This window comes from Erinaceus europaeus, chromosome 7 (genome assembly GCF_950295315.1).
Source record: "Erinaceus europaeus chromosome 7, mEriEur2.1, whole genome shotgun sequence".
NCBI lineage: Eukaryota > Metazoa > Chordata > Mammalia > Eulipotyphla > Erinaceidae > Erinaceus > Erinaceus europaeus.
Window position 1 is genome coordinate 4172036 of NC_080168.1, and position 22622 is coordinate 4194657.

General features: G+C 42.1%; 1 protein-coding gene across 2 annotated transcripts in view; it reads right to left on the reverse strand.

Annotated features, from left to right (window-relative positions):
* EPHA4 (EPH receptor A4) overlaps window positions 1-22622 on the reverse strand; it is a 166937-nt gene that overhangs the window by 10084 nt on the left and 134231 nt on the right. For both annotated transcript variants that reach the window (XM_007521123.3, XM_007521124.2), the window contains exons 8-14: window positions 21606-21717; window positions 11120-11178; window positions 9256-9369; window positions 8823-9008; window positions 3951-4012; window positions 3316-3525; window positions 207-356 (exon numbers count right to left, since the gene is read on the reverse strand). In XM_007521123.3, the coding sequence (XP_007521185.1) occupies window positions 207-356; window positions 3316-3525; window positions 3951-4012; window positions 8823-9008; window positions 9256-9369; window positions 11120-11178; window positions 21606-21717 (893 nt within the window). The remainder of the gene's footprint in view (window positions 1-206; window positions 357-3315; window positions 3526-3950; window positions 4013-8822; window positions 9009-9255; window positions 9370-11119; window positions 11179-21605; window positions 21718-22622) is intronic.

The following is a 22622-nucleotide window of genomic DNA, read 5'->3' on the forward strand; positions in this document are numbered from 1 at the left end:
AGGTAAAGACTCACGTCTTGATTGGACAGGAAAAGCATATTATTCAGAAGGTAAAGACTCACGTCTTGATTGGACAGGAAAAGCATATTATTCAGAAGGTAAAGACTCACGTCTTGATTGGACAGGAAAAGCATATTATTCAGAAGGTAAAGACTCACGTCTTGATTGGACAGGAAAAGCATATTATTCAGAAGGTAAAGACTCACGTCTTGATTGGACATGTCCCAATAGGGTCTCTCGCCATAAGACATCACTTCCCACATCACAATTCCGTAGCTCCATACATCACTTGCGGATGTGAATTTACGATAGGCAATTGCTTCTGGCGCAGTCCACCGGATAGGAATCTTGCCACCCTACGGGACATTCAAGTCATCAGTTATCCCCAAGAACATGAGATGTGCGGCTACTTTAGCTGCTGAGTGCTATTACTATTTGCCATGCAGCAGAACAGTGTTCTTGAGACAGCTTTCCAATCACAAAAGACTTGTTCATTTTGCTCAAAAAGTCTTCCAGGCTGAGGGAGTACTACTTATAGATTTTCTGTAGTCATGGGGAAATGAAAAAAAATTTTTGTTCAACTATGTCTTAAAACACAGTCTAAAGGGGGTGGTCGGGCAGTAGCGCAGCGGGTTAAACGTTCGTGGCGCAAAGCGCAAGGACCGGCTTAATGATCCTGGTTCCAGCCCCCGGCTCCCCACCTGCAGGGGAGTCGCTTCACAGGAGGTGAAGCAGGTCTGCAGGTGTCTTATCTTTCTCTCCTCCTCTCTGTCTTCCCCTCCTCTCTCCATTTCTTTCTGACCTATCCAAAAACAACAGCATCTACAATAACACAATAATAACCACAACAAGGGCAATAAAGGGGAAAAAATAGCCTCCAGGAGCAGTGGTGGGCACCGAGACCCAGCAATAACCCTGGAGACTAAATATATATATTTAAAAGTATGTCTAGTGTCTGAAATCTGCTCAAAGTAGATTCAGAATTCCTACAGAAAAAAAAAAAAAAAAGAATCTTGGGAGTCGAGCAGTAGCTTAGCAGGTTAAACGCACGTGGTACAAAGCACAAGGACCGGCATAAGGATCCCACTCCCCACCTCCAGGGGAGTCGCTTCACAGGAGGTGAAGCAGGTCTGCAGGTGTCTGTCTTTCTCTCCTTCTCTCTGTGTCTCTCCTCGCTCCATTTCTCTCTGTCCTATCCAACAACAATGGCATCAATAATAACTACAACAATAAAACAACAAGGGCAACAAAAGGGAATAAATAAATATTTTTTAAAAAAGGAATCTTGAGTTTTGCAAAATATGTGTGTCAATATATGTGTAACTGATGGTCATTTTATTGGGTTATTTTATCCAGCAGTGCAAATCAATATTCTGAAGTCATGAACTAAAGAAGTTAAATTTGAATACTTTTCATCACACTGTCACATCCTACTCTTACATGGTATGGGAAACATACTCCAAATAGCCAGAAAATAATGTGCTAAAAAGCTCTTAAGAAGCCAAATGATGCCAGATGCTAGAATCATTATGACTTTAATGGACTGAGGGCAGGATTGTAAATATTATTTAAGTTTTAAAGGCACCTGCAGAAATGTTAAAGCAATTGAATATTACCTAGGAAAAGTTTTAAATGTCTTTATTTTATTATTAATATATTTTTTGCCTCAAATGTCTTATTTGAATATGTTTATGTTCAAGGTGCTTTTAATACAGTTTCAAATGTCCTTGAGTTCCATCTGGGGAAACTTACTCAACTTGACTCCAGACTCTTAAAACTGTTTAAGAAGACAATACACTGTGCTTGATGTCACAATGTTTGACTCTGAATCTGAAAGTCCGGTATACCACAATCATACTTGTTATATACAGAAAGATACCGTATCACCTTTTGCCTTCTTTAAATATTTGGTTAAGGTTTTATCTGTGTAAGTGTAGCATTCTAAGAGCCTTCTTTAGCTTTCTTTTCTGCAAATACTACAGAGGAAATAAAAGAGCTTTAGCTTTCACAGAGATGCATTCTTTCCTAACTGAATGGACTTGGAATTCAAAAGAGATTATTTACAAGAATTGCAACTAGATCCAAAGAACTGGAACACTCAAAAGAAGAAAAACAAACAAACACATAAACACAAAATTCCCAATGCTTAGGATTTCAGAAGCAAAATAGTGCACATTAGAAGGGGGTGAGGAGAGACTGACTGCTAACTGCCTCCTTCCTACTGATTTTGACAGTGTCAACTCAAATGATCAATCACTTTTATGATTCTGTGTTTATCCATTAGTATCCTATGTTCAGATTGTCCAAATGAAGGCTGTTATAGCCTTAGATATTGAGTATGTTGTAAATGTTTTATAAATCCTGTACATACATTTCTAGATTCAGTGGTAAACCAGCAACAAACATTGTTTCATCTTGTTTAAAAAAGATTTTGTTTTCATAATTTAAAAAGAGTCAAATAGAAAATCTAAAGCAGAGAGGAAGGAAGGAAAAGAGAAAGGAAGAAAGGGAAGAGAGGAGGAAGAAAAGAACACAAAGAAAGAAATAGCAATAAAAAACGAAGCCTGAGATGCTGAGCGGTGGTGGTGGTGTGCCTTGTTAAGGGCACACATTAACAGTTCACAAGGACCTGGGTTTAAGGCCCCCATGCCCACCTGGAAGAAGGAAGATTCCAGAGTGGTCAACAGTGTTACAGATGTCTCTCTCCCTCTCAGTCTATCTCCCCTATCAATTTCTCTCTGTCTCTGTCATAGTGTGTCATAAATAAGTAAAATAAATAAAAGTGAAATAAATTTAAAGAGAATAAGAATCTCTTATAACAATTAAGTGTGGAAATGCAACAATAAGTGGAACTCTAATCTGTGGCTTTAGAAAGTGGTCAGAGTTGTAAAAACTGCTTCAAAAATCACTTTTTTTCCCCCCTCCTCCAGGGTTATTACTGGGGTTTGGTGCCTGCACTAGAAATTCCTGTTCCTGGTGGCCATTTTTCCTTTTTACTGACTAGGACAGAGAGTAATTGACAGAGGAGTGGGAGATAGAAAGGAAGAAAGAAAGAGAGACACCCGCACACCTGTTTTACCACTTGTGAAGAGTGTCCCCTGCAGGTGGGGAGTGGGCCGGGGGCTTGAGCCCAGAACCTCCATGGGGTCCTTGCACTTGCACTACATGCATTTAACTGGATGCACCACCACTGCCCAGTCCCCAAATCACTATTTTTTGGTAAAGAAGTTTAACAAGTAGATGAATGAATATGAGGAGGTTCTGGATATGAGCAAAGTAAAAAGAGAGTAGGATATGGTGCAAGATCTCGCTTACCCTGGTGGTGTAAGCTGCTTCCGGGTCATCTTCAAGCACACGGGACATGCCAAAATCAGAGACTTTGCAGACTAAGTTGCTATTGACTAGAATGTTACGCGCAGCCAGGTCTCGATGTACGTAGCTCATGTCAGATAAATACTTCATCCCAGATCCAATGCCACGAAGCATGCCCACCAACTGAATGACTGTAAATCTCCCATCATTCTTCTGGAGGGAAGAAGAATGAGTAACGATCCCATTAGCATTAGGCCAAATCACTTCTTACAAAGCATTCACGACTTGGATCTTTTTTTTTGTTTTGTTTTGTTATCTGTATCCGTCGTGCAATGAAAGTCAACATTATTTCTGGGCTTTTCTAACCAAAGTCACTAATTCACTAATTGGGCATATTCTAAGAACAGGGTTTGCTTCCTGTGACGGATCCAACTGTAATGAATCAATGGTTCAAATCAAAGGCTACCCTCATTGAACATGGATTGTTTAACAGCCTTCAAGAGCACATCACTTTCTATTTCCCCACTTCTTTAGCCCTAAAAGAATATCTAAGCCAATGAAATGCAACTGATAGGAGGAGTCTGCCAGAGTTCTCCCAACACCCACATTCTTGAGTTTAATAGAAAAGAGTCACGTACCCTGAGGAAAGCATCCAAGGAACCGTTCTCCATGTACTCTGTTATGATCATTACTGGTTTACCTACAGTTTCCGAAAGAAAAACACAAACGCTTGATGAGCACTGCAGTTAATGAGATAAAAATGGGGCTGTGCACAATTTTACTGCCAAGACACCTGTCTTGTGTGATCTAATTTAATTAAAACAAGCCAAGCTTATGCCTCAGCTGTGGGGAAGCAAGGAATGAAATATTAACAGGATGCGTAGGTTTAAATTCCATCTGGAAGGTTAACCCTTTGAATGGCTTGTTGACAAGGTCTTTAACTAAAGTGGCCTCTGGTATCCAGGGAGCACACGAATGGGTAATTGCTCTCGCAAGCAAAAGGGGAAGAAGATAAATGAGCAGGCGTGTTTGAAGACAAAAAAATAAATAAAATAATAATAATAATCTTTCAGGGAGTCGGGCGGTAGCGCAGTGGGTTAAGCTCACATAGTGCGAAGCATAAGAACTGGCTTAAGGATCTCAGCTTGAGCCCCTGGCTCCCCACCTGCAGGGGAGTCACTTCACAAGTGGTGAAGCAGGTCTGCAGGTGTCTGTCTTTCTCCCCCCCCCCCGTCTTGCCCTCCTCTCTCCATTTCTCTCTGTCCTATCCAACAATAATGACATCAACAACAATGACATCAATAACAACAACAATAATAACTACAACAAGGGCAACAAAAGGGAATAAATAAATGAATATTAAAAAAGACAGATGTGAAAAATGATAGTTTGCTAAATATATATAGTTGTTGGAAAAATCAGTATGTGCTTTAGCTTAGAAAAAAAAAAAACATGCCATTTCAATTAGTTCTTGGATCACATGTTTGGGTGCCATGTCTGAGGAATCCTTTAGAGGCAAACATTTGGCTTAGAAGGCAATGTTGTGGGAGACAGGCCTTAGTGCAGTGGATTAAGCACACGTGGTACAAAGCGCAAGGACTGGTGTAAGGATCACTGTTCGAACCCCGGCTCCCCACCTACAGGAGTCCCTTCACAGGCAATGAAGCAGGTCTGCAGGTGTCTGTCTTTCTCTCCCCCTCTCTGTCTTCCCCTTCTCTCTCCATTTCTCTCTGTCCTAACAAGGATGACAACAACAAATAATAACTACAACAACAATAAAAAGACAATTATTTTTTTAAATAATTAAAAAAAGAAGGCTATGTTGTAGAGATAAATTAAAGGTGATAAAAGAAGCAGAAATTTTGGTGTAGACTAAATAATAACAATGATAATGGTAATGACAATAATAATATTAAACTACTTCTAGCTTTTGACTTCCTTGAATGGGAATCGTGGTCTCTATAGGCCTCTCCATCCGCCATCAACATAAACAGGAAGCTCTTAGTTCTGAGCCATCATCCTCTGCTTCCCTGATCACAGTCTTTTCACAGACCAAATGCATCCAAATGAGTTTTAATTAACCTGCCTCAATCAAAAGCCACTTTGTCAACTAATGAGAAAGGACAACTCTCTTGGCGGTGTATTAACACCTACTTCTATTCCACCAGTTCCCTCTGGAAGTGTGGAGAAGATTCTTGAAAGGGGGGGAGGGTGAAGGGTAGTAGAGACAATTTATGGTCTCTCCATTCAATTTAAAAAGTTACGCAAGTTAACTGCTGGTAATGAATTCACACTCTTCCATTCCACCTTTTCACCCTCACACCTCGCTGGTCTGAGTGTAGGCACCATCTCCACTGTTTCTCTACACTACCTTTGCTGTTTATTAAAAGTATCCATTTGTGGGAATCTTTTATGAGCTCTACAAGAGAAGTCAAGATGGATGTCTCCATAAGTGAGGGGGCCTCTAAAATGGATGCATGCTGGGGGGTGGGGAGTAGGACTCATGGTTGGAGTTTCTCTCCCTGAAACCAGCAGGCAGGGGAAGCTATGGAGAGAAGAAGGGAGGGGTGGAGAATGGGGCCAGCTTCTCTGGTGGAAATTTTAAATCATTTTAATTCAGTGACAACTGCATTATGCAAATGCACCCAGTCATTTATAACAGTTACAGCTGTAATAGCTATGGGTTTTAGAGGCATGGTGGGACTTTAATACAAAGATCCCCTGTTCCTTCTCTCCTCAGCAGAGGTGCTACGAAAATCACTGTCTGTGGCAGGAAAAACACCCCAAGCTGAACAGAGCCTCCTTTTCAGAAAATGGACCTATAGAAGTATTTTAGGGGAATGTTATCTTTTAATTAAAGTAGGGAAGGGCTCTGGGCAACCCTGAAGGCCACAGGCAACAGAAAAATATCCTGTCTGTAAGACTAGTCAAAAAAAAAAAAAAAAGGCAAATGGAGCTATTCTATGCTAATTATAGCCTTCACCTTGGGTGGAAAATTATATATCCTTAGTATCAAACTTCCTTTTTTTGAAGAAATCTTAAGCAGAGAGATGGATTCTTAAGACATAATGGCACCAGTTAACATTTAAGGCCTTTTTTTTTTTCTTTTAATTTGCCAAGGATTATGCTAAACTAGCTCAATACTTCATCCAAACATAACCTTTGATGGAAATACTGTTATTATTATTATTGTTTTTATTATTTCCATTTCTGGGCCCAGATGAACCTTTCAGACACAGATCCAGAGAGACAGATCCAGCTCAAAGCTGGGTGGTAGAAAGGGTGAGGCAAACATCCTCCAAGGTGAGTTCTGTTTTTCAGATGAGAAAATGGAAGCACTGGGCAGCATGTGAAGGGCACCTGTCTTTCTGGTAGGAGGGTTGGTATATCAGTTTTTACGCAGTCAAAATTTCTCAGAATGCATTCCCAGGAACTGCAACATGAACTAAACTTTGAGCACTCCAGAAATGAAAATTCACATCTCTCTTTCTCTTTCTCCCTGAACCAGGTTCCAGAAGTCGGACGTTTTCCATGTTTGAGAACCACTGAGTAAGTGTTTATAACTGACCTCTAAACAACAAGGGTTTGAATTGCAGGGGTGGGGTTTTTATAAAGATTCATTCAAGAAGAATCACAAAAGTTAATATAAACCTCTAGTATTGGTTGGTTGAATCTGAGGTCATGGAACCCACAGATATGAAGGGTAAATTATAAGAAATTTGAGAATCCATGGCTTTTGATATTCTTGGGGGTCCTATCAGATACCAAAGAACAATTGAAAGTAAGGTTTGGGGGGGGGGAGTTTCTAGTTATACATATTTCTGATGCACAGGGGCTGGTGACCCCCCACCGATATTATTATCTCATTTTTACTTTCTATTTTATTTTATAGGACAGAGATAAAATAAGAGAGGTGGGGAGATAGAAAGGGAGAGAGACAGAGAGACACCACTCGTGAAGCTTTTCCCCTGCAGGTAGAGACTGAGGACTTGAACCTGGTGTCTTACACACTGTAATGAGTACGTTTAACCAGGTTGGAAACTGCCTGGCCCCTTCCATTTTATTATTTTATTTTTGTAAAGCAAATTCTTGAATAGCATTGCCTCCTTCATTGCCATCTTTTTTTCCCCTATGGCCACCAGTATTATTACTGGGAGTCAGTGCCTACACATTGAATCTACCACTCCTGGTGGCCATTTTATTTATTCATCTTTATTTTATAAGTCAGGGAAAAGAAAGTGGGGTGAAGAGATAGAGAGGGAGAGAAACACCTGCAGTACTTGCTTCACCACTCATGAAGCATTCCCCCACACCTGCAAGTGGGAAGTGGAAGCATAAACTCCTTAAACTCTCATTGTCGCTTTGTTCTAACACAGATTAAAAAAAAAAAAATCCTGGTCTGCAATAACAAAGTGTTATTATTCAAAAACCTGATTTTACACTAGGAAAGTTTCCAGTGGATGGGGATGGCATACAGAAAGAACTCTGTGGAGTTATGCCTCTATATCTTATAATCTTGTAAGTCAATATTAAGTCACTAGTTAAAAAAAAAGAGAGAAAAGAAAAAGAAAAATCTTGATTTTATATTATCTTTTCCTGAAAATCAGTCATAGTTCCCAACAACCTATTTATGACACAAAGTGAGGAACTACCTTACCCTTTGTCTCTCTGTCAGCTTCAGTCCACTGGAGCTGTTACTCTCCACAGGATACAAGTTGACTGAAACCCTTTTCCTAGACACCTTGTATCAAATGGCTTTGCAGGCTGACATAGCCCCAAGTCTGTAGCTTGCATGACTGGAACTAAGTATAGTAAGAGCTAGTGCTCCTAGAACCGAGCCACCTTCAATAGTCACTGCTCTGATGACACTGTCCACAGAGCTGGCCTTAGCCAAGTTCACAGATGTGTTCAGGGTTTGCTTCACAAAATGCTTCTGTTGAGCTGTGTCGTATTTTAACTGACCCGTGGTTCACAGGCTCAGTGAATGCTAATGGACTAAGAATGGAAGGTTCAACCAGGTGTTACTATAAGTAGGTGCTGAACTGTGACAGTCATAAATCAGGCTGAGCAGACAAGCAAATGCCCCAGAATCATAAAAGATTCTCCAGATCGACTCCCTGCATCTGGAACTGAAGCTTCAGGCACAAGGTGTGGCGAGGTTAGGTTGCATCTCTGATGTGAAATGTACTAAAATTTTATATTGCCTTACCATCTGCGGGTGCCTACCCAGTGAGTCTGATTGCTTTAGCAGAGCTTTGAGAGGTAGGCAAGGAATACTCCAACATTAATTTCCCTAACATCTCCCACAAGCTGCCTTGAAAATAAGGTCTCAGCCAAAAGCATAGTCCAATTTAGACCTGACTATAAGATTAATGACTTGTCCTGCACTGATTTTTCTCCTATTAGTAATCAGTGAGTTGGCTCCATCTGTCATTTCCCTAGAAAGAAAATGTGTGTTAATTTGCCAGTAACTTCTAACTTTGGCTTTATCAAGAGAGTGGCCCACATACATTTGGTGACGACTCCTTCCAAGTGAATTATATTCGGATGGTCAAACTGTCCCATGATGCTGGCCTCACTCAGAAAGTCTCTTCTCTGTTTGTCTGTATAACCAGCCTTCAGGGTTTTGATGGCCACACAGATCTCTCTCTTGCCGGGTACTTTGAGACGTCCACTACACACTTCTCCAAATTCACCTTTGGGAGAAAAAACAAACAATATATACAATCTACTATGGACCAGAAATGTATTCAATATGAAAGGGTAATAGCTAACATTTGTTGGACGCTTCTTTCATGCTGTGCATCGTGCTTTAGTTAGATCAAGGAAATGCCACATTGTGTGGGTGTCTGCATGGGTACATTCAGCACACACCCATCCTTCCTACAGTTTACATACATGCATGTAACAGCCACAAAGAGCACAGTTTATGTAGACACTTACCAACTCCTATGACTTTTTCAATTTTAATGCAGGATGCATCAATTTCTTTGGCAAACTCTCGAACTGCTTGGTTAGGGTCTTCATACGTAAACGGGTCCACATACGTCCTGACACCTAGACAGAAACATTCAAGAGGCTGATTTGAACACTTCTCAGGAACTGCTTAGTAACCTTCAGTGCCTGGGTCTAAAAATACTTCACAAAGACATATGAAAATGTTTAAATCCTCCCTCTGGTTTTCATTAGTGGGTAAACAAAGGTTTGTTAGCTACTTTAGATGCTGCAGCTCTATCGACCTACTGATTTCCTGGAATGCCTCACACTTCAAAGACAAAGTTTTGAAAACAACCCACTCCATGGAGGGAAGATTGAATGAATTAGCTGGATACTGCCCCCAATGAGTCACTCATGTCTTATAGCCAACTAGTCTTTCTTACCAAAAAAAAAAAAAAAAAGGGAAATGTCTTTCTCAGCTGGCCAATGTCTACACGGTGCTATATTTTATGCAATATCTGAAGTAGTTAAATGAGACCAACCCAAGTAAGATGGACACAAGGGCTAAAACCAGTTAACTGATCTGAAAGTAGAGACCCTGGATTGATCCTCCACTCTTTTTTTTTTTTCACTTCTGTGCAAGGTAGGAAAGATATTGACATTTACTTGGAAGGGTCCCTTAGAAGAAATGGTCTAGTCTAGCCTCATTGTGAGTGGCTTGCATACCTGGAGTGTGATTGTGTGATGCAGACATGCCCCACAATTACTTGCAAACTAACTTTAAAATATGAACTCTGGAACAAGATGTTTTACTGATTATTGGGAACTTCCTACTGACTTTTGAAACTCTTTGTTAGAATTCTTGGGGCATTGAGGTACCAAAATGCTTAGAATTCACTGGCTGGATTCATCCCTTTGACTTTCCATACCTACCAGTCTACCCTCATGTTTAAAAAATCATACACACATACACACACACACACACACACACACACACACTTAAAAGAATAGTTTTAGAAAATAAAAATGAAAAATGTAAAGTTGTAGACATTTCACACCACCCATTTCCTCATTTTTATGCTCTAGTCAAAAAAATCTTTCCCAAGATCATTCTGACATCTATTTCCTCTCTTCTTTGTACCTTATTGCACTAATAGAGTTAGCTATTAGCTACTTGTTACTATTAAAGGTAAATTAGTTCAAATTAAATAAAACTGAACAATTGATTTCACATTTACACTAGCTGCCTTGTGTAATCTCAGTTCTACTGGAGAGGGTTTTTGTTTTTTAATTGCCACTAGGGTTATCCCTGGGACTTGGTGCCAGTACTATGAATTCACTGATGAAGGAGAAGGGGGTAGATAGGAAGAGAGACAACTGGAGCCCTGCTTCATCACTTGAGAAGAATGCCCCTGCAAGTGGGGAGCAGGGGCACAGGCCCAAGTTCCTATGCACAGTGACAAGTGCTTTCAACTGGGTACAGCACCACTCAGTCCACTCTATTGGAAGGTCTTACGGAGAGGTTATTAGTTGTCACCAAATTTTTAAGAGTCTGTTTTGCTCAAATCCTTCTAGAATTAATTCTTTATATTTTGATGCCATTCAGAACTCTCAGAGCACATATGCTTTGTGACATAGCAAATTCTTTCCAATGAAGTGTTTATTCCTTTCCAAACAGTTTACCTCATAAGAGAAGAAAAAAAAATGTTGAAAACTGTCTAATATTTCCACCTTACTGTACAGATGAACCAGATTGGGTCAATATTTATTCAAGACAGATGATAAAATAAGGAAAAAGGAGAATTTTGTGGTTAGGAGGTTATGTCCCCCCCCCCCAAATGAGGCTTTCTTTCATTCAGTGATTTTGTACCTTGATTCAAATGTTTCTCTTCATCTGCTTCTTGCTTTGCTTTACTATATTTGCTCCTTCTATTAAAGAAAAAAACAAAACAAAACAAAAAAAGACACAATTATGTTTAAATACTATAACGCAAACCATTCAGACAAACTCAGAAAATATGCAATGTGTATTTCACAGGTGAGAGAACTGAGGCTGAGATAAGGTACATTACTTGTCTGGTTAGTGAACAAGGTTTCAAACCTAGTTAGAGGCCAGTCTGCACTCTTCACCACAGGTTTAAAGTGGGATAATAAAAAGCAAACATTTTATGATAGAGTTGTAACTTCAGACCCTTTAGAAGCAATATAAGTTTACTGGCAATGTTTCCCACAGGTATACGGAATTAAAGTGTTTCCATGGATGATTTCGGCATAAATCAAATGGCAACAGTGTTTAGAATGGGACAGGTAATCAGTCAGGTCCTGCTGCTAGAACCACCATAGTCACAACCACAAGGAAATGTATTATCACGTCTCCTGTTATTCTTAAAACAGCAACTTTTTATTTCCTGGTTTTGCTGTTGCCTGCAAATCCCAAAATTATTCATGAGAATTTAAAAGTAAATGCTTGCTTTCTACTAGGTTATATTCTTTAAGAGTCTGTAGAAATCTTGCAAGGGTAAAAAATAGTTTCCATTATTGTTCGATTCTCTTTCCAGAAGCTGGTTTTAGAGTCCACATTCTGCTGTGATGTACTATTATACACCATCTGGCTTTGTTGTTAATGTCTTGGAAATCAAGTATCTTGAATCAGTAACCTCGATAATATTAGACATGTAGATATACAAATATTTACATATGCACACACATCTATCCCTAGCTGGGCTTGAACAGCTCCTGGGGTTTGAGGTGGCAACTTCCACACAGTTGAAAATTCTGGGGTTCATCATTTCATCTTAGAATAAGTACACCCAAGAGTGGGGGGGGGGCAGTGTAGCGCAGCGGGTTAAGCGCACGTGGTGCAAAGTGCAGGGACCGGCATAAGGATCCCGGTTGAGCCCCCAGCTCCCCACCTGCAGGCGGGTCGCTTCACAGCGGTGAAGCAGGTCTGCAGGTGTCTCTCTTTCTCTCCCCCTCTCTGTCTTCCCCGACTCTCTCCATTTCTCTCTGTCCTATCCAACAACGACTTCATCAATAGCAACAACAATAAAAGCACTAGGGCAACAAAAGGGAATAAATAATTTTTTTTTAAGAAAAGAATGAGTACACCCACACATTTAACCAAGGGACATCCACAGTTGGCTAAGCCTGTGAGTGCAGAACCACAGATTGCAGAAAAGCAGACAAACATGTTACGTATAATGGAACCCATGTATTCTGAACCTACATCTTTCAAGAATCAACAGCCCTTATCACTTGAACGAATAGGAAAATCATCCCAACTGCTATTATAGCTCTTTAGAGCTTGACAACTTGAGATCAAATTAGTGCGGGGAATGAGTCCATTCTATCTTCAACCAAAAAAAAAAAAAAAAAAAGTAAACACTTCCATGGAAGATTATTATGATCTTGTGTTTGCCTAGAGCTTTATGTGACACTCAGACTCTCAAGATAGAAGAAGAGGATGCTAAGAGGAAGGACACCTTCCTGAAGGTCATGGCACACAGTGCACCTCCACCCCGTGATCCCACTAGAATCTAGAGACCTGAACCCTTGGGTTCCAGACAAGCATTAGAGGGTGCAGTGATCACATGTAAAGAGGAGAGAAAGGAAGCAAGACACTAGAGGATCTGTGCTTTTTATTATTATTATGTTTATTTTTTTCCCTTTTGTTGCCCTTGTTTTTATTGTTGTTGTCGTTACTGATGTTGTCATTGTTGGATAGGACAGAGAGAAATGGAGAGAGGAAAAGGGGGAGAGAAACACAGACACCTGCAGACCTGCTTCACCACCTGTGAAGTGACTCCCCTGCAGGTGGGGAGCAGGAGTCTCGAACCGGATCCTTACACCGGTCCTTGTGCTTTGCGCCACGTGCGCTTAACCAGTGCACTACCCTGCCTGACTCCCCTCCCCAGATCTGTGCTTTGTACCTGGAGAGCCCCTACACCCTCCCGCCCAGTAAAGGTCACATGCTCTTCAAACACATTCTTCTCCTTAGTGTCAGCGGGGGCAGGAAGCAGCTCCACAAGCAGTGTCTCAGAGCTCACAGATGCGCGTCTCTTGAGAGTGCAGTTCCCTTGCAAGCAATAATATATGCACACTTGCACTGCTCCTAACTTTTCAAAGTGTCATCATTACAGGTAGTATCTCCCTCCCTTTGTCCTTTCTTCCTGCAAAGTAGGAACCAGCATGGTTCACAGAAACCCCCGTAGTACAGTCTTATCTCAAGAACCCCACAGAAGCAGTGAGGTAACACACACTCAGTTCTGTGGTGTGGGTGAGGAAAAGATTCACCAAGGACCCTCTGAGGCCCTGCAGGAGTGTGTCTGCTCCACCTGCCTCTCCGCTTCACACACACACACACACACACACACACACACACACACACACACCTGTCAGAGTGGAAATGTGGCACACAATGTCTGAGAAGTTTCTATAAGTAGTATTACATTTTTTTTTAAGCAGTAAACTCACTTAAATTGGATTCCACTGTTTTCCCACTCCTTTGCTTTACTCAAAAGAAACCAAATGGATTTAAACAACACAGATTTAAACACCCTGAAGGCAAATATTTCTGGGAAAGATGTAGTCCCATCCCTGATCAATTCCTCTTCTGAAGAAAAAAAAATGCAAGAGAATGAAGGAGAACAAAACATTTTGTGGCAGGGAAATGTGCGTTTTGGGTCCCACGGGTATACCAGGGTCCTGCCAGCCTGTAAGATTCTATCTTATCGGAGCTCCTAAAAGCATTATCTGAAATTGCAAGTATATCTTCTGAACCACTTTAGATCTCCAAAACAGATTGAGATTTCTTTCTTTTAAAGAAGGAAACCAAATGCCAAGAGCAGGAGGGCTTTGGTGGCAACCTAAAATCTGCTAGCAAATGAATCAAACCCTCAGGTATAAACAAACAAACAAGCAAACAAACAAAGGCAGCCTGGTGAAGGCTGGGGGTGCAGTTATCTGTTTGTCACCAGGCACATTTAGGAAAATATGTACAAAACCAGAGGAAATGCAAAATGCTGGGGATCATTAATTATATGGCTAACCCGCCCATCCCAAGCACAGGCTTCTAAACATAGAAGGGGCAATTAGTCCTTAAAGAAACTTCTTTCTTTGGAGTGAGGAGACTTCTCTCCTTGGGAGAGAGGACCGGGCTAGGGGCTGCATGCATGGATGACTGTTCAAAGGCAAATTGCAGCCTATTAGCTTTTAATAATACCTTGAAGACAAAAATGCCGGAGTCCTGCTCTACCTTTTGTCACCTGATGACCCTTTCTCCTTGGTTCAGGGGAGGACAATGTACCCTTTTATTGTCCCAACAAAGAAAGCCCACTGAAGCTCATTATTCCTCAGGCAGCCTGGAGGAAGCCACAGTGCACAGAGAAAGAAGTGCTAGCTTGCAATCTTCCAAGGACCACCACCTGAAAGGCAGGAGGAGGAAAGCTTTGTTGGCAATTTTCTAATTACAGAGAGGTGGGCAAGCTGATAAGGGAGGGAGACAGAAGGGTAGTGGCTTGTCAGTGAAGGCTCCAGAAAGAAACATGGAACCTTCTCAACAGCCCACAGAACTTGGGAAGAAAGGCCAGGTGAGCCCTGGAAAGAGTTAACCCTTCCCTCTACCAAAGGAAGATTCCCCCAGAGGAATCTTAACAGACATTCTTGGGAAGCAGCTGAGCTCCACGCAGAACCTTCCTAACCAAAATATTGTTCCTGGCACCTTGTCTAAAAACCAAGATGAAGGGAAGCATGGTAACTCCTCTCCCTGTACCACCAATCCCTATCCCCCAACCCAGCTTTTATTAAAACACTGACATCCCTGATCAAACCGACAGCTCCGATAGATGTAACTCAGTGTTTCACAACTAATTAGTAAAAGGTAAGCAATTTATTCAGCTAAAGGTCAGATTAAAGGAGATAAAGCATCACTATAATAAGCATGGCTTCAGGAGGACCCTTCCCAGCTGTTGGTCTGCTTCTAAATTCTGCTTCTAAGACCTCTTCTGTTTCATTGGTTTAATCCCCCCTGCTTAACACTGTATTCTATTTACATAACCACTGTTAACTAAGCACCGCCCTGCCTCCAGGGCATTGGTTTAATCCTCACTGTTTTGCACTCTTTTTCCTTCTCCCCACCCCCTATGCATCCTCTTCGGACCTGACTCTTCCGCCTCAGGATATATAAGGACAAGATCGTGATTAGAGATAGCTTTTAGATTGCGCTGCATTCCACATGAATGAAGACTGAACTACGTACCACTCAGCCATGAGTCCCTGGTCGTCTCTCTCTCCTGCCCGCGAAGCTAGCCCAGCACCCAGCCTCTAATGGTGTCCCCCATGAAGAGTCATGGAGGCCACCTAGCTACCCCTTTCTTGAGCTACCATTGTCCTTGTTCTTTGCTCTCCATGATGGCTGAATGTGCCCCGAGAGCGGTGCCGGGAAACGGTGAGAACTGAACCGTGCAATCATCTCACTCCAGCTGTTTAGAGATGTATGAATTTACATGACTTCATCAGAGCCAACACAGGCAGACTTTTAAGTATACTCATCCCTTAGTGTCCGTAACATTCCCATTAGGATGGATACCGGGCACCGCGGTGGTACACATTTTAGCACCACAAGAGCAGTTAACTCCAAAGGAGAAAGCCAAGTTGCAGAGTCCGACTTGCTATGTGCTGTAGACATGGACATGGATGCTCAGATGACAACCTTGAGCAAAATCAGGGAGGAGACATGAACTTCTGATTCTCTAAAAGGTGCTACTACAGGTCTTCTTCTTCTTCTATAAAATATTCCTTATTTCACTTACTTGGATAAGACAGAGAGGAGCAGAGAGAGGAGAGGGAGACAGAGAGACACCTGCAGCACTGCTTCACTCCTCATGAAGCATCTCCCCTGCAGATGGGGACCTGGAGTTTAAACCTGGGTAAGGTTATGAGCTCAGCCAGGAGCGCCACCACCTGACCCCTCCCTCCCCCATTCTTTAGTTTGGAAGACAGTGGAATAATTTATATCAGGAGAGACAGATTCCTGTTCTAATCAGGGGACTCACTAGTTGTGACCTTGCTTTGCTTTCTCATCCTTCAGCCTCCTCTCTAGAACTTAAGATTCCCATGTACAAGATGTTGTGATAGACGCAAGTAATTTCATAAAGCCGCGCCATCTGTGTGGTGATCTTCACAGATGTTGTGATAGTCATTTGAACTGGCTTTCATTTGATGTTAACTCACTTCTTCTTTTCTTCAATTCCTGTAAAAGGAGTGTTTTACTACCCTAACAGCAATGGAGACCCAGTATTGGCAACCATCACTAACAAGTGAACATAAAAACTCTTTGGTTAACAGGCAAGCTTTTGCCTCTAATGACCAAATTGCTCTTTTTTTTTTCTTTATTAAAAAGGAGGGACTTGGAACCTTGTGGTGAACACACTTAGTTGAATACATATGGTACAGTGCACAAGGATCCAGGTTCAAGACCCCAGTCTCCACTTGCAGGGGGAAAGTTTCACAAGTGTTGAAATAGTGTTGTGTGTGTGTGTGTGTGTGTGTGTGTGTGTGTTTCTCTACTCTCTTTCTGTCCCCCTCAACTCTCAGTTTATTTCTGTCTCCATCAAAGAAGAAGAGGAGGAAGATAAAGGGGAAGAAGAAAAAGAAGTAAGACTCTTTTTTTACATTCTAGTCCTTTCTGGAAAAAAAAACACTTCTCAATCCTGGGACAATAAGATAGTACTTGGGAAAGACACATTGCTTTAAGACAAAGAAATCACTTGGGCATTATTTGGAGGACATAGTGTGATAAAATTAGTCAGGGCAACATGCCAGAGAAATCTGACACATTCTGGAAGTTAGAACCTTAGAGTAGCATCTCATGACATCATGGTCAACAATGACTTCAAAAGTCAATTCAGCAAGCAAACGCATGGTTACGTATAACTTAGAGGACAACAAGTTATCACAGATGACCTGGAGGACAGTGGGAAACAATATTGTACTGTGGAGAGAATGGATATATATAATCTATGATACAATTCCTAGGAATAGGGCCAGAGAGCAAGCACTACAGAGGAACAAGCATTACCTTGTGCCCAGCTCAGATTGGAAATCTGGCATCACAGTGGAGCTTCCTGGCCCTTGGGGAGGCTCCAGCACTGTGGTGCCTCTCCCTGTCTGTCTCTGTCTGAATGAAGAAGTCAAGGCTTGGAGGTGATGAAACGTGTAAGGCCCTGGCTCCAAACCCAACATGTTCAAGGGACATCATCACAAAGGTGCAAGAAGTGGTACCCCTATAACAACCCCAGAAGGAAAATTTAACGAACCACTAAGAAATGTCAGAATTCTGGAATTAGCACTTGAGGGATGGGGAAGACATTGAGTAAAGGTAGCTATACATTATGCTTACATGTTACAATGCTCAAGGACCTGGGTTCAAGACCTCAGTTCCCGCCTGCAGGAGAAAAGCTTCACGAGTGTTGAAGCAGTGCTACAGATCTCTCTCTCTCTCTCTCTTTCTCTCTCTCCTTCTCTCTCTCTCTCTCTCTCTCTCTCTCTATATATATATATATATATATATATATATATATATGTATGTATCTTCCTTTTGATTTCTGGCTGTCTCTATCAAATAAGAGTTACACATTTGTTCAGATCCCTAAGTGTTTAGAAATCCAAATTGAACACCCTCCCCTCCAAAAAAAGTGGATATTCTCATGGAAATAATAAGAGATCACTCTGATTTGCCTATAGTCCAGGCATCTCAGTATAAAGTGGATTTAATGAAGTCAGTGTAACAATAAACACACACACACACACACACTCAATTTAGCAAGACACCAGCTGTGAGTCTAAGGCCATTTCCTTTTTCCTTAAAAGATAAATTAGCACCAAACAGCCTTTCTCTCGGAGGCAGTCAGGAGGGCTGGAGCTTCTCTCACCGTGAGACGGCATGCCTATCTATGCAGATTTTACAGGACACTCATAAGCCCTGAGCAGTATGGAGTTCATCCCCCTCCATGGAGTCTGGCTTTCGCATCCAAACTGCTATCCACCTTCCCAGGGGCTAAGAGACAATCTACCAACCATTTTCTCAAGCCAGCGTGTTCTAGCCATTGTTTCCCTAGTTAGACTCAGGCGGCAAGCTTATGGGGTCTGCAGGGTGGGGGCTGTACCATTTACTACCTTTCACTAAAAGCCTAGCCAGGCTTTTGTCTGCATCACCTACCTCTCCTCTCCCTTCACCTCTTCCTGTCCTACTTCAAGATTTGTAGCGCAACATGACAAGAGCAGGCAGCCTGCAGGCGGAGCAGAATCGGCTGAGAGCAGCAGCCACTGCAAAGCCTGGCAGCTACCTGGCTCCAGGCAGCCCTCCCCCCTGACAGCTTTATGGCCCACACTAAGGAAGAATCAATAGGAGGGCAAGGGGTTGACATTTCATTTTCTAAAAATGTGATCCATGGAGGACCAATCACCAAGCAGTGTTTATCAGCCTTGGGAAGTGACATTTTTTTTTTCTAATGGGGAAGAAGGGACAGGAATCATCGCTGGGAACTCGACAGGCTCAATTCTCCAAGGTGGGAACTCATAATTGGAAATCCAATGTATCCTGCTATCAATCCTGCCTTAAATAATAAAGTGATCAATAAGAGCAGAGAGGAAATTAAGTCATGGAGCTTACGGTGCTATTTGCTATTGCGGTGGCTTTTAATACACTTGTCTGCCTGCATTATGTTTTCCTGTGCTTGTCTTTTCTTCAAAGCAGAGTGGCCGAGAGAAATTTAGAATGCGGTGTTTTAGTTTTTGTCATTCTGACTTGACTACCATTCTTGGGGCAACTTAAAAAACAAAAAGACAGGGAAATCTAAATAAAAGGTGGACAAAGAGAGAGTAGCCAGCATCAAGAGATGGAGACACAAGAGCTTAGTTGAGAACCAGCTTTCTTATACATTGCTTCACTGCACGTCAGCTTCTAGAACTTGTCATGGAGGTAAACTGAGCACATAGAGTGATCTCTCCCTACTCCCTCACCCCACTTGTTGCTCTCTAGTATAGGACACATGGATGTGTTTGAATGCACAAAGCACTATCCATCTACTTGTCTGCCATGGATACATGCCCACATGCCCCAAACCAAAGTGCAATGACCAGGAATGGAGTCCATCTTGGTTAAAGACGGCAACCAAGAACACTGGGAATTCAGATGACATTCAGGCTCAGCAGAAGCTTTGGAAACTAAGAGTTATTTATTATTTTCAGTAGGCATGGCTGTATGTAGGTGTATACTTGTGTGTTACAGCAAGAGGGATGAGTATCTGTGGAAGATGTTTGACTCTGTCTAGCTGGAACTCATGACACTACAAGCACACCCAGTTGCAGACTTGGCACCGCAAAGAGCAAACACAATGACAAAAGTAGGTGATCCACAGTGCCTTTCGATGGTTATGAATGATCTCCGTTTACCAAGATGTTTCAGAGAATGAGAGCAGAGGAAGCAAGATATTAATAAATACATGTGACAACGGGGACCATCCAGTCAACTTAAGATAAATCATTATCACTCTAATTACAGTGTAACAAGACTGGGGGAAACCTGGTGACTAGCACAGGCCAGCAGGACTAGCCAGAGGCATTGTCACACCAGGAGAATGACAGGCAAGAGAGACAGAGATGGACAACCCAGCAAGCAGCTTTACACTATGACAAGGTTAACAATCTTGGGGAACATCATGTTCCTCTTCCTTAGCAAGAAAAAGCGTACAATTTAGAAGATCATCTTGATACCTCCCAGTTTTGTTTTGTTATATATTTTGGATTGGAATTCCTACCTTGTAAAAGCAGGTGATAGTATAGGGGAAGGTTGGAAGAAGGCCAAACAGATGCTCACATCAAGAAATAGGCATAGCATTGGTCCTTCTCCTCACCTTGGATGTAGGGACTGATGTGTCCACCACTCCCTTCTAGGACCCTCTAAGTGGGAAGGAACAATGATTTCAGACCTTGCTTAAAAGAATAAGATGCCAAGTCTAGGTATAAATATATTTTTATTAGATCACTGTTCAGCTCTGGTGTATGGTGTTATAGATGATTGAACCTGAGATTTTGAAGTTTCAGGCGTGAAAGTCTCTTTGCATAACTGTTATGCTATCTACCCCCACCCTTAAAGATTTATTTATAAACACAAGAAACAGGAGAGGGAATCAGAACATCACCTTGGCACATGAGCCTGGGGATCAAACCCAGGACCTTGTGTTTTCAAAATTCAGTTCTCCAGCCACTGCACCACATTCCTGGTAGCATTTAGCTAGGTGTTTCTGAGAATCCCTGAAACCAGGGTATACATTCCAGGTCTGTGGACATCAGGGATCAACTCTAACCGCCGAGAAAGCTCAGCCTCCTCCTTGGAAGACCCACCTTCAGCCCCTCCTCTTGATAAGTCCTTATCTTTTCATTTTTACATCTCTTATCAGTACATGCTGGGCACTCTCATAGTATAAGCAACCAGCCCATCATTTGCAGGAGCAATACCAGGTCAACACTGCTCAGTCAATCTCCTCTGCAAAACCTCTCCTCTCCATCCCACTTTAGGACAGTTGTTGTTATTTTATTTTTACTTTTTGCCACCAGGGTTATCACGGGGGTTCAGTGTCAGCACTATGAATTCAGCTCTAGTGGCAGCCATTTTTTTTCTTTCTATTTTTTATCGGATAGGACAGACAGATATTGAGAGAGGAGAGAGAAAGGGGGACAGAAGGAGAGAGAAAGATAGACACCTGCAAACTTTCTTCATAGCTTATGAAGTATCCCCACTGTTGGTGGGGAGTAGGGCTCAAATTCTGGTCTTTATGCAGGACAATATGTGTTCTTAACTGTGTGCACCACAGTCTGGTCCCCTTCTTCTTCTTCTTCTTCTTCTTATTATTATTATTATTATTATTATTATTATTATTTTAAACAAAACACAAACTAAAACTTGAAGTGCTTAAGTCATATATTTGAAAAGTAGCAGAGCACACCTTTTGGTCCTGTTGGATATGCTTTTCCCCCCCTCCCTTTGGCAGTAAGCTAAAGCTTAAGAGGAGTATAAAGGTAACACCTTATGGTTTAGACAATCTACTAGTCTCCTTCCTATTGGACTGTTTCTCAATTAGGTTTCCTGGAATTAACTGAGTCTTTCCAGGATGGGCTGCAGGCAGAGCAAGCAGCTCCAGGAGGGGTGTCCAGAGATCAAAGAGGAGAGGGCTTGCAATGCAAATGCTGTATTTATGATGCTAATCAAAAGCCCAGCTTTGTGGAGAAGAAACAAAAAGCTCCCTCATAAAAATGTAGGACTTGGGGGCAGGGCACAGAGGGGCTCAAGTGCTTACCTCTTGCTGATGACAAAGGCTGCTATGAGAATGACCACCAGCACCGCGCTGCCTGAGACAGACACCAGCAGGACAGTGGAGTTGGCCCCATCCCCAATGATCCGGGAAGGCACTGGCAGAGAGACAAGGAACCAGAGCATCACCTTGGGGGAAATTTCAAGAGCGAGAGATACTGGATCCCACCTTTCTACTTTGTGAAGCTGTTTGGGATAACCCAACTTAGAAATATTTCCTAAGACTCCCAGTGAAAGACATTTTTCTTACAATTGTACGAAGAACTACAACCAGAAGACATAAAAATCCTATGATGGGGGGTGGGGTTGGGGGGAGTCAGTAGCACACCTGGTTAAGCACAGGGCAATAAACGTGAGGACCTGCCCGAGTATCCTGGTTCAAGCCCTGGCTCCCCACCTATAGGGGAGTCGCTTCACAAGCAGTGAAACACGTCTGCAGGTGTCTATCTTTCTCTCCCTCTCTCTCCATTTCTCTCTGCCCTATGCTATTAAATTTTTTTTAAAAGGGAGAGTCCGGTGGTATCGCAGCACGTTAAGTGCATGTGGTGCAAAGCACAAGAACAGACATAAGGATCCTGGCAGGTCTGCAGGTGTCTGTCTTTCTCTCCTCCTCTCTGTCTTCCCCTCTTCTCTTCATTTCTCTCTGTCCTATCCAACAACAACAACAACAGTAATAACTACAACAACACAACAACAAGGGCAAAAAAAGGAATAAATAAATAAATAAGTAAATAAATAAGGTCACCAGGAGCAGTGTATTCACGGTTCACGGTGCAGCAGGCAGTAAGCTCCAGCAATAATCGTGGAGGGGGTAGAAAATACTACAGCAGGAGCTAGGTGGTGACACACTTGGCCGAAGTGCGTTAAGGACCCCAGGTTCAGGCACCCAGTCCCTACCCACAGGGGGGAAGAAGCTTCCTAAGTGGTGAAGCAGTGTAGCAGGTTCTGTCTCTCTCTGCTTCTCTATCTCCCCCTACCCTCTCAATTTCTGTCTCTATCTAAA